This window comes from Microtus pennsylvanicus, chromosome 10, assembly GCF_037038515.1.
Source record: "Microtus pennsylvanicus isolate mMicPen1 chromosome 10, mMicPen1.hap1, whole genome shotgun sequence".
Taxonomy (NCBI): Eukaryota; Metazoa; Chordata; class Mammalia; order Rodentia; family Cricetidae; genus Microtus; species Microtus pennsylvanicus.
In genome coordinates this window covers 84,294,419-84,307,231 of record NC_134588.1, presented here as the reverse complement: position 1 = coordinate 84,307,231, position 12,813 = coordinate 84,294,419, and the positions used below count along the sequence as shown (strand labels likewise).

The following is a 12,813-nucleotide window of genomic DNA, read 5'->3' as shown; positions in this document are numbered from 1 at the left end:
AAAGAAGACAACCCTATTCTCCAGTAATACTGATCACCTTATGATTCTCTTAGAGTCTTCTCAAGTGTCTAGCCCTTTGTTCAGGTTATTGCTTTGACTTAAAATGGTTCTATCTCATTAGTACCAGATTAACTGGCTTATGCCAACATTTTTGGTTGTTTTCTTTTTGTGTGTAGACAGATTTTTTTGGGGATGCCAGCTCACAAATAACACAGTGACTTATTAATTATGACAGTTCAGACTATAGTGTAAGTTTGTTCCTTTCTAGCTCTTACAACTTAACCCATTTATAGAATTCTACTGAAAGGACAAGACAGACTCCATTTTGAGAAAGAACTCCATTTTAGACAGAACTTGACCTTGTTGAATTTAGTTACAAGAAGAACCACAACAGTTCCAAGAAAGACCACACACTGCTAGGGGTCAAGATGACCTCACCTGGGTGGGCCACCCAATGAGAGACTTTGGTAAACAACATCTGTGACTTTATGGTTTTCTGTTAGCTTTGAAACAATCTCCCCTAAACCCCAGCCAATGATTTTAAAGGCTGCCCACCCTTACCTAATCCTTGTCCAATCCAGAAACGCCAAGGCATGTACCACTCTGCTTGCAGTTTTTTTTTTTTCTTAAAAACCCCTTACCCAAGAAACTCTGGGCCGTTCTTCTCCATCCACTACATTGGAGGCTGGATGATGGTCCAAGCTCAAGCTTGTAATCAACAAACCCCTGTGTTTGCACTGGACACCAGCTCTGTGGTGGTCTCGTTTGGGGGTCTCGCAGTGCGGGTACAACCCAGCGTTCTATCACATGACATTACCTCTCCTTCATCTTGCACCTCCTGTTTCCTCTCTGTGTCTCCTGGCATCCCTTGTGCCCCTTAGTTCATCTCCTAGTTACTCTCTCTGCCTGGAAGTCCCGCCTATACTTCCTGTCTAGCTATTGACTACTCAGCACTTATTAAACCAATCACAGCAATATAATCTTCATTCGCTGTACAAATATCCCACAACACTCATGTTCCTGGGGTGGACCCAAGGCCATGCAAATGGTAGGTCATCATTCTGCTCCTGGCCTACACCCCCAACTCCTACTCATTTTTGAGTCCCAGTTTAAATTATTCTTTCATGCTTCCATTACTTTTGAATTACTCCAAATATAGCAAGGATCTTATTGTGCCTTCATCTAAACTATAAGAAACTTTAAGAATTCTTTACTTTTCTTCTTTACTTTCGAAATTCCAGGGCATTTGACAGTTTCTGTTTTCCAGTGGGTATTCAATGAAATGCTTGCAGAATGAATAAAAACATGATTAAATAGCTTTAAAATTCATGCACACAACTCACTAGAGGTTTGCGAAATTTTTTCTTACTTTACTGAGACAGGGTTTCATTAAGTAGCCTTGGCCAGCCTGGAACTTGCTAAGGTTGACATCTAACTCAGAGATCTACTTGTCTCTGAGTGCTGGGGTTAAAGACATGCTCTACCACACATGGTTTATTTTATTATTTTAAGGCTAAAAGTTATCAGAAGCAAAACTTCATATTGATAACAAAAGTTTCCATTATGTTCTTATTCTCTAGGACAAAACACCTAGAGTATTATAGTTATTCAATATATTTGTTGAAATGATGAAGAACCATAAAGACGTGTGAAGGTGTTGTATTGCATTTTTCGTGTTGCAGTATAACTATTTAACTATGTAAAGATGTGTTGCTTTTTGTTTATGATGCATTTGTTTATGCAAAGCTGTGTTGCTGTTTCAACTTGCCTTCCTAAGGCACCAAAAGCTAGGCAAAGGAGGGATAGGCGTGGCTGGTAGGCAGAGAGGAAAGGGCAGCCATCCAGCCAGTTGGGGGACAGTCAGCCTGGAGCCAATCAGTCAGACATGGAGGAAGCAGGAATGCAGGAGGGACAGTATGCAGTTGAGGTAAATGAGACTCAGGGCAGCACACAGATTAACAGAAATGGGTCTAAGCTAAGTCTAAGCATTCATCATAATTAATAATGTCTCCATGTCATGATTTGGGGGACTGGTGGTCCAAGAAAGACTGCTAGGTGAAAGGTTGGGTGTTGGGCATTCATATTTAAGCTTCAAGCACAAGAGTGCTTGTGTGTGTGCACACATGTATATACACAGATTTTTATAATACATTACTTATTATATCCAAATTCACTTTGTGCTGCACATGCTTTATCGTCTAATTGTTGGGATAATCTTTGTAAACTGTGTGGAGATGTGTGTTTGTTTTACCTTACCTGCCTAAGGCACCTTCTGATTGGTTTAATAAAGAGCTATCCGGCCAATCAGCTAAGCAGGAGAGGGGAGGCGGGTCTTCTAGGCAGAGATAGGAACTCTGGGAAAGAATCTGAAATTGGGGAGGGGGGAATTCTCCAGCTAGATTCTGAGGAAATCCAGAGAGGTAATGAGCCACGTGGTAGAATATAGATTAATATAAATGGATTAATTTAGGTTTAAAGAGTTAGTTGGGAACAAGCCTAAGCTAAGACCAAGCTTTCATAATTAATAAAAAATCTCCGTGTCTTTATTTGGGAGCTAGCAGTCCAAAGAAAGTCCGACTATATCTAATAACAGTGTGTGATTTCCATTCACACATTAAATATTTACTTAGCAGGCACACTAATGTATCATTTTAAACAGCTTCATTTTATTACTTGCTATCCCTCTTCCTGGAAACTTAGTAAACCATCCAGCAAATACTGTATTTATTGTAGTCCTTCAACCTCCCTTCATTCAGTTTTTGCTACTTCCCCCAGAAGGATGCCCCCGATTCCCTTTAGTAGAGCTGTGAATGTACTGAAGTCAAGGTACCTTATTTCATCCTCTCAGTCTGAAAGTCACAACTCTGGTAACACAACTAGCGGGCAGAGATGAAGGCGTGCTCATCTGTTTCTCCTGACTCAGCACAGCAGGTCTAAAGCCAAACGGGAGGACTGGAATGAATATTCTGTTGCACAGTGTGGTTTAATACCATGAAGTCTCTCTACAAAAGGGTTGTGTATTATCATTATTATGCTTTAAAAGACAAAAGATGGTCTAACAAAGTTTAAAGACACGTCCAAGGTTTCACAGGCAAGACTGTGGTCACAGGAATGTCAAGAAAGAAGTCAACACTGATTCTAAAAGATTAAGATTCTCTACAGTCTTTCCTTGAGGTTTTCACTCAGCTCTGGCTACTTTTTTTTTTTTTTTCTTCTTCTTCTTTAGAACAATGACTCCTTACATACTGGTCTTTCTCCTCGCGATTCTCAGGAGGTTTAACACATACTTCAGGATTGTTAGTTGGGCAACACTCCATACTCTCCTATTAGAAACTTTTGACCCCGCCTTGGAAATGAAACTCAAGCCCGGCATGGTGGCACAAGCCTTTAATTCCAACACTCAGGAGGCTGAGGTGGTGGATCTCTGAGTTCGAGGCCAGTCTCGTCTACATAGAGAATTTCGGGACAACCAGGGCTACAGAGAAACTCCGTGTCGGCCCCCGCCCCAACAAAACAAAACAAAAGCCCTAAAACTTTCTGGTCTCACTACTGGCAGGTTAGAACCCACGGGGGAGGCCAGAGAAACACGGTCGCATCAGTGAAAAGGACAGGAATTCGAAATGAAAAGCACTGAGAATTTAGTACACCGAGTAAAGTCCTGGTGTTACCAAATCTAGGGATTTGTGGAATTTGTTTGCTCACCGGTAAGGCAACAGTGAGTGACTCAGTTGCCAACAGCAACGATGGCTGCTAATAAGTCTTTACTTTGCTTGGCTCTACCCTCCTCAGGGGTTAGTATTTTCAGTGAGAACTACAATGAATACATTTAATAAAAGTTGGGACTTTCTTACTCATAAGTTGAACCAGGAAGTTACCGCTGTGTGTTCTTGAAACATTCAACCCCTCAAAGTTTCTCTTGCCCTTTACCAAAATGGTCGCTCAGGCTGTCTGGAGGGTTGAAGCCTCCGTCCCTTAACAAAGATGGCGCCGGAGGCACGTTAAGAACGAGTTTGCCCACTTCTCTGCCAGTGACAAACATGGTTCCCGCAGCGTCACTCACGTGACACGTCCGGACTACGGCACGGGAGACGGCGGAGGAGGGCCCTTGTAAAGGGTGCGCGTTCCCGTGGCGGTGCACCCGGTAGGTTTCAGTCAGAGTCACTATGGCGGCCTGCGCTGGCAAGGTAAGCTGAGGCGGTGGCGGAGGTGGAGGTGGCGGTGTCGGCCACGGAGGCAGGAGCGCCGTGCGGTCCTGGCTTCTGATCGCCCAGCCTGGCTGAGTCGAGGTCGCCCGAGGTCGTAGCCGGCGGCTGGGGCTGGCGGGGGCTGGTGAAGGGGTTACGGGCTGCGGCGAGCGGGCACCGGGTCCTGACTGCCGTTTGTTTTGGTGTTTCCCCCACTAGGTCGGAAAGTTTCCTGCTTCGTCCGCCACCGCCTGAGCTGGCCGCGCTGGCCGCGAGTGGAGAAGGCTCCGGCGGACCCAACCCCGGCCTCCAGGCCTCTCCCTGCACCTCCGGGCCAGCCTCCCTCCCCCACCCCGCCGTCCTCCGGGAGCTGCCAGTCCCTGAGATGCGACCCTCGCGTGGACGATCCTGACGGGAGGTGGCCCATGTGCTGAGCGGCAGAGCCCCGAGCTCCGGAACCAACTTCGCGCCGGCCCGGGTGCCCAAGCCCTCCCTGGGGTAGCGCCTCGCTCTGTCCGCACCGGCCTGCAGAGCCAGGTCCCCGCCCTGGTCGCGGGGACACCCGCCAGGTGCCCGGGACTCGCGACTCAGCAGCCACCCGGGCCGCCTCCAGCCTGGGATCGCGGGCTCGGCTCACGCTGGCCCGGGGACCCCTGCCACTCCCGGGCGGCCTCGGCGCAGCAGGGGCCATGCGCTCCTGTCCGCTGGTCCTCTAGCCCTCCTCGTCGACCCCCGCGCCTCTTCTCATCCCCGAGGACCGGCGGTGGCCGCCCGGAGATCCTCGGCTTCTCTCCCTGGGGCCCCGAAGGACCTTCCTGGCTGCACCCAGCCAGACCCTCTTCATGCTGCAGTGCTGCACCGTTTCCGCTACAGAAGGGGAGAAGCGGCCGGGATCTCAAAGAACACCCAAGAATTGGTGTGTGACTCGTCTGCCTGGATACCTCTCGTCCCCAAACTGTCTTCCAGGAGTTTTCTTGGCCGAAGCTGCCCAATGTTTGAGCCTTTTCTTCCTAGGGAAGATGGACTGAAAGCGGCTGGCAGGGGACTTTTTTTGGTCAAGGAGCCTCAGTGTTTTAAAGGAGGTGATGGGGCTTGCGCTGGCTTGTCTTCCTGCCCATTTGAAGAGTTGTTGATGTTCACTGGTTATGCTTAGACAATGCGCAGTTTGTTTTAATTTAAAAATTTTGGGGGGATAGGGGTATAGGCTTGTGAAGAGCGTTCCGAACCTGGAGGAGCTCCTCATTGTCCCTGGTAGAGACACCCCCCAGCCTGTCCTCGATGCCGTCAGCCTTGGCCATCTTCACTTGCCGCCCGAACTCGCACCCGTTTCAGGAGCGTCATGTCTACCTGGACGAGCCCATCAAGATTGGCCGCTCGGTGGCACGCTGTCGACCAGCGCAAAATAATGCCACCTTTGATTGCAAAGTGCTGTCAAGGAACCATGCTCTCGTCTGGTTTGATCACAAGACGAGCAAGGTAATGTCACTACCATGTTTTACAGTCTTTTCTTTCCCCTTGCCCCTTTGAGAGGTCTAAGTTATGCAGGATCTCAGGGTTTGTTCCCAGAGGACACTTTTCCTTGAGGCCGTGGAATCAGCTTTTTGTGTGTCTGAATTATAGTGGAAATTTAAATCGAAGTGGTTGAATGAAAGACAGAGAAGGTATTGTTATTAAATGTCTCTGTAGGGCGATGGCTTCTTGATAACTTGGTCATTCCCACTGAAATCCCAAACCCTAATTCGTTTAGGAAAAGCAGATAGTGAAACTTGACCTCTCGCTTTCGGTCCTTTTAGAAAGGTGAACCTGCAGTTCAGTGCTTGATTAAGCAAACAGCAGTTCCCAAAGCGATGCCGGAATCTGCGGCCACGATTACACGGGGCTCAAGTGTCTCCGTGGTGAAATGTAGTTAATACGTAGCTGGTAGTTGAATCCCATTCAGGGCCCGCCTGGTAGGATAAGTGCTGTGTAAAGTTAATGTTTTTGTAAGGTTTGATATGTTTTTGTGAGGTTTGATACTTATTTGCACCTGATGAAATAATTTGTAAAAATTAAAGGCAATTTAACTAGGTTGGATTAATTGCTACATTTTCAGAGTTGTGTTTACAAGTTGGATGAATGGAAACTATTGCTTTTGACAGTTACTTTTTAATTTCTTTGGTAGATAATGTGTAGTTACAAGACAATATGCAAAAATTAGTATTAATAAACTAGCTTATTTTTCATAAATTATATCCAATAGTATCAATTGTATACTACTTATAATAAGAATTCCTGGGCTTCTTTCCTCCTCCATCTCTTCTTTTGTTCTTTTCTTCCTTTCTTTTTTTTGTTTTGTTTTGTTTTGACAGTGACCAGCTGGCCTGGAACTTGTTCTATAGACCAGGCTGTCCTCAAACTTAGAAGATTTGCCTGCCTCTGCCTCCCAAGGGCTGGGATTAAAAGTCACTCACTATGCCTGGCCTTGCTTTTAATTTTTAATCCAGTTTAGCTTGTTTATCTTGGCACTGTACCTTGCTAGTTGCATGTATTTAAAAAAAATAAGACCCTTTTAGTTTTTTTAAAAAATGTATGTATGGAGAATATTTTAAAGAGTTCATTTTTGGGCCTAAACCCGAGGTTTTGGTTGAACTACTGAATTAATTCCAACTTAAAGTAAGTTACATAAGACTGACAGAGCTGTCTCCAGTTTTGTCTTCTGACTTTTTGCCCCCTCTTTCTGAGTGACATGATTAGTCTTTCTCTTTTTTTAAGAGGAGAATTTATCTTCAAGAGTGGTGTTTTGAAATGAAAGAAACTTGAGCCTCCAGAGAAGAAAGTAATACTTGTGTAGCTACTGGATTAAGGAATTACAAAATAAACTTTTTTTTTTTTTTTTTTTTGGAAGAAGGAAAAGATCCCCAAGTGCTGTGTACTTGCATAATGCTTACAACTCTTTCTGTGTGTGGGATGAGAACCGAGAAGTTACTAACTTTTTCTGAGTTACACGAGATGCCCTTTAACCCATAAAACCAACTCTTTTTTTTTTTATAACCCCTGAAAGCTAAGATTTGGGTACATTCTTTCATAGATGGCCTGTGATTCTTTGTAAATGAGTACAGAGTTCTTTTTGAATTCCAACATTAGTTGACAACTAGTGTCTTAATATAACCGACTTACATTTTTCCTGTTTATGTCCTTGGGAAACAGGTCTGGCCTAACCTGCAGCAGATCTGCGTACAGTGCCTGCTTTGCAACTGCAGTTCTTGTTTGACAAACAGTGCCTGGCCCAGTGGCACAAGCATGTCATCCTCCTGGGCAGCTTAGTGAGTTTAAGGACGCTAGCTGGGGTATATAGTGAAACCCTGTCTCAGAAAATCAAGGTGGAGAGAGGGGTGGGGAGAATTCTTTGAAGGGTAGCCTTGGTTTATTTTTCCCATCTTCATTTTTCCCCCTTTTTGTGTTATTGGCTAAAATGACACCTAGGACTTGAGGGTATATTTTGTGTAATTATTGATCTTTTTTTAAAAAAAATTATTTATTTATTGAAGATTTCTATCTCTTCCCCGCCACCGCCTCCCATTTCCCTCCCCCTGTAATTATTGATCTTTATAACCACCTAATTTAGTTTAAACAAGCTGTTCGGTCTTTCCTTGTGAACAAATTATTTTAGTAATTAATTTTAAAGTATTGCCTTAGACAGACAGGTTTTTATTGAGCATGTATTCTTTGCCGGAAACTGGGAGATAGAAAGAAAGCCAAACCAGTTTGACCACTATTTATTGTGTAGGACTTCTGTGGTTTTATCATGGTAACCCTCCCACCCCCATGCCTAATATATGTTCCTTGAAAATTATGGTATGTAAAAATACAAGAATCCAGTCTAGATATCATTTCAGGAAAGTTTGTTTTTAAGCACCTCCAAGCCTTAGTTTTCTTATCTATGGATAGTATCGCCTACTTAAAGTTTTATTTTTGTCATAGGAAAGAAATGTTTGCCCTTGTGTGCATGAAACACCTGTTGTACCACTGAGCCCTGCCCACTGCTCCTTTACTGTTTTAGGGATTGAGGTCAATATGCAAATCACTTTGTACACCATGCTTTGCTTTGATTAAAGCCTCAGTATTTAGTAGGGAGGGTGTTTGAAGGCAAGAGTGACCCCCAAACAGTGCTTTGTGAACCACTGCTGTGCTGTGGAGTCTAGCAAGGTAACAAGAAGTTTCTTTTCATTTTTAGACAGGGTCTTTTGTATGCTGAACTCACTCCAAACTCAATACATACCCAAAGTGCTGGTAATTCAGGCTTTTGCCACTACATCCAGTTTATAGATGTTAAGGATTGAACCTAGGACTTTGTACAAGCTAAGAAATACTCTACCAATTGAGCTGCATCCCAAGTCTAGAAATTGTCTAATACAGTTGCAGATATAGAAATAATTTTAAAAGCAGAAGGTAGTGAAGTTGATAACTTTGTCCCAATAGGCCTTTTGCCGTGGAGGTAGGAAACTGGAGTAATATGCCCTTTGGTTGACTTTGTTGGTGACCTGTTCTGCAGTTGCCATTATGGGAGGCCTAGTTAAAGCTGGAAAAAGTAATAAATGCTTGAAGCATGTGCTCTGTAATGTTGAGAAGTGATCTATGCATAGACATCACTCTATGTAAGACTACTCAAGGCAGTGCTCTTCCTTCAGCCTCCTTAGTGTTAGGCTTACAAGTGTGCGCTACCATGCCTGGTTATTTGAAAGCTTTGGTCATTCAGCTCATAGATGTGCAGTTTAGAAAAACTGGCCAAGTGCAGGCAAATGGGAATTTCAAGGTTTGCTTTTGAAGTAAACTTGGAGTTTATCAAGCAAAAGAAAGATACAGCCGTGGGTGGGCTTGAGTGTGGGTATTACTAAGGATACATAAGTAATGCTTTTTAATGTTAAATTCAAGAAGAGTGAGTTACAGTTTTCCCGACGTGTGGTGTTTACTAGGCTTAACAATTCATCTTAGGGATGTTAACAGCTGTCTTGCCTGCATTTTTTGTATCTTTTATTCCTTTGTGGACTCTATAAACTCTTCAAATTTTATAGCAGATAATAGATAGTTCTTCAGTTGACTCAAAAATGTCACTGAGCAAGTAAATGTATTCACATGGTAGTTATACAGAAGGGATTATGAGTGGACATATTTGGATGGCCTTATTTGCTAGTTCTGGGCTTGCTTAAAAAAAAAAAAAAAAGGCCACAGAGCATTTTAGATAGAGATCACCTAACAGTCAAAATCACTATTTAAGAAAAGTGATACAGTATTGTGTACAGAAAGGACCTGGAGCAAAGAAATTATAGCTTAACTTATGTGTCATATCTCGTTCTTCTAAATGCTTTGCATCCGTGATTCTCAACCTATGGGTCGTGACCTCTTGGGGATCACATATCAGATATCCCGTATATCAGATGTTTGCATTACAATTCATAATAGTAGCAAAATTACAGTCATGAAGTAGCAATGAAATAATTTTATGGTTGGGATCATCATATCATGAGGAACTGTATTAGAGTCATAGCATTAGAAAGCTTGAGAACCAACCTCCGCTCTACTCGTTAAACTAACTTCATCTTCAACTTTGTGCTAGGTGTTTATTTTTCTTTCATGAATATGTTGAAAATGAGGCATTGGGATAATAGGTTAACACCCCTGAGTTCATATTGCAAATAAATGGTAGAGCCATGATTTGAGCACAGACTGCCATCCCAAGACTGTGACATCTTAATCATGATGTGATTTTGTTAAGTACAAGCTCCAGGTTGGTAGTAGAAATGAAAACGATTAGACGGCCATGAGCAAACAGACAGAGTGGTGTATTAGGTTAACTTGTCTAATAGAATTTTTTTTTGTTAACAACTGAAGATTTAGGGACAGTTTCATAGATAACAGTTCACAGATGAAATGCAAATTCAACTAGACTGAAGGACTTTAAAAAAAGGCAATGTGTAGATAAGAGTGAATCAAGGAAACGAGGTGGGAGGAATTGCTTAAGAAAAGGCATAGAAGCATGAATGAGATTATGTGTTCCAGGGACAGCACAAGGAAGTCACTGCAAAGGAAGACAGCCAGTTGCTTCTTTCCTTGACATATCTAAACATGACTGCCAAGATCCTGGATTGAACCTTTGAGAGAGTGTCAGATTATGTATTCATTGCTTTTCTTTTTTATTTTGTTTGGATGTTTGTTTTAATGGAATTCTGTGATATTTTTCATTAATAGAAGTAGGAAGTTTTCTGACAAGTGCTAGTTCATGTGACAAAGTTGTTTATCTGACAAGTTATATTTAAGGTACATGAATTTGTATTTCCTTTCATGATGCTTTTTTTGATAGTTAAAAGTCAGTGAAATATTTAAGCTAATTTATCTAGTTCTTAAAATACATTGTAAGGCCTGGCGAGATGATTAAGAGCACTGGTTGCTCTTTTAGAGGGCCAAGGTGTAAACACATGGTGGTTTACACAACTATCTTTAATTCCAGACCCAGGGGATCCAACTCCCTCTTCTGGTTTCTGTAGTCAGTGCACACACATGATACACAGTAACTTGAATAGTTTATATACTTGATCATCCCCTCCCATCTAGTTATTGGCAGATACTCCTGAAATTCATTATTTTCTTTTTTTGAGACAGGGTCTCACTAAACATAGTGAGCTTTAGTTCTGGCTGTCATGGAACTCATTATATAGACCAGGCTGGTCTTGAAAGAGATCCACCTACCTCTGCCTAGTGAATGCTGGGAATAAAGGTGTGCTCTACCGTGCTTGGCCTCATATCTGTTCTTTACCTTGTTAGGTTCCTATTCCATTTTCTTAAATGGTATTTACATTTAAGACTTGTTCTCTGGTAAGCAGGGAGTAGAATGTTCATCATTTAAGTAGAGAGATTGTGAGATTGGTTCTTTTTGGGGGATTGGAGGCTTTGGAGACAAGGTCTAGTAATGTAGCTCAGGCTAGCCAGAACTTATCTCACCCAGTCTAGCTTTAGTCTCCCTGGTGCTTAGAGTGCTTTGCGCTGCCCAATTTGACATGAGGTTGGTTCTGTTTTGTCCTTTGGTTTTTGTTTCTGTATTTTGGGTTTTTGAGACAGGGTTTCTCTGTATAGCCCTGACTGTCCTGGAGCTCATACTGTAGAATAGGCTGGCCTTGAACTCACAGACGTCTGTGTGCCTCTGCTTCCTGAGTGCTGGGATTAAAGGAATGTGCCACCAATGTCCGGCAAAGAGATTGGCTGTTAATGGCAATTACTTTATACTTGAATCAAGACAAATGTGGCTGGTTGGTGTACAGCCCCGTAGTAAAATGCATACCGAACACTCATGAGACCCTGTGTTCCATTCTCAGCATTTCCAAAGGAAAAAATGTGAATGGGTAGAGGGAAAGGGTAGCATTTATTCTAAAAACTTTACTCTCTGGGATTCATGTGTTTCTTTCTGGTGTTAGGGGAAAACAAATACTCCATACTCCTGCTCAAAAAAAATCTCGATCCTTGCTCTGTTAATTTTTAGTATTAAAATTTGTTTTTCATCCCCCCCCCCCCAATCTTTATTTTTGTTTCTTTTCCGGTCATCTCAAACTTGGCTTACCAGTAAATATGACATTGCTCACTGCTCCTTTTTTAAACAAATGCCTTTTCTGCCTTTTTATCTTCCAAAATGACCTTTCCCTTTTATGCCTGAGGCTTAGTTCCAGGGAGAAACTTTCCCTGATTCTCTCTGAAGAATGGATGGCTGCTTTCTCTCTACTCCCATAGAACTTTGACTATAACTTCATTATGGGACACAGACAACAAAATAAGTGTAATGCAAATGCTCTATTGTCCTGCCAGATGTGAGCCCTTGAGAACAAGGGGTAGGCACTACATAGATGTTGGAGTGAGTGAAACGGGAACAATGCAGCGGTCTGTAGTTCACAAACCCTTGGAGGGTTGGAGGGCAGAAGGTCATTCACGCTAGTATTCAATTTGAAGTTATGGACTTAATTACCAACATGTACTCCGAGAACTTGTAATATGCAAGATATTTTGCTAAGTATTTTGGGCTTTTATATAAACTTGTGATTGGTGATATTAGTTTTGAACTAATAAGCTTATTTATATCCATTCTTAGAGAATATAATACTATCTTGGGGAAGTATTCAGTTTTTCTGTGTACATGTTTAGGAGCAAGGAAAACTGCTACAGCTGCTTCTTTTAAACCTAGAGTTTTAATGTTTAGAGCTAACTATTTTAGCACAAGTAGTAGTAATAAAGGGAGTTTGAAGTAGAATCTAGATTTTTTTTTTAACCCATGGATTAAAAGCCAAAATGCTAAACATTTTCTTTGAACTATCTTCTATGGACATAATAGTTAACAGTTGAAATAAAATCGTCTTACTGTCTTTTGCATCTATTTTTAATTTAATTTTTTTTTTCAAGACAGGGTCTCACTATATAGCTTTGCCTGTTTTGTTTTTTTGTTTTTGTTTTGTTTTGTTTTGAGACAGGGTCTCACTATGAAGTTCTGGCTGCCTTGGAACTCACTTTGAGGCCAGCCTCAAACTCAGTAGATCTGCCTGCCTCTGCCTCTGCCTCCAGTGCTGGGACTAAAGGTGTGTGTGCGCACCACCACTCCTAGTATGTCTTTTGC

At 42.4% G+C, this 12,813-nt stretch overlaps 1 protein-coding gene across 17 annotated transcripts in view; it reads left to right on the top strand.

Moving 5' to 3' along the window:
• Nucleotides 1–5,462: 5,462 nt before the first annotated feature.
• Nucleotides 5,463–12,813, top strand: part of Slmap (sarcolemma associated protein) — a 132,180-nt gene continuing 124,829 nt past the window's right edge. For all 17 annotated transcript variants that reach the window (XM_075988842.1, XM_075988837.1, XM_075988838.1 and 14 more), the window contains exon 1: nt 5,463–5,660. In XM_075988842.1, coding sequence (XP_075844957.1) covers nt 5,463–5,660 — 198 coding nt within the window. The remainder of the gene's footprint in view (nt 5,661–12,813) is intronic.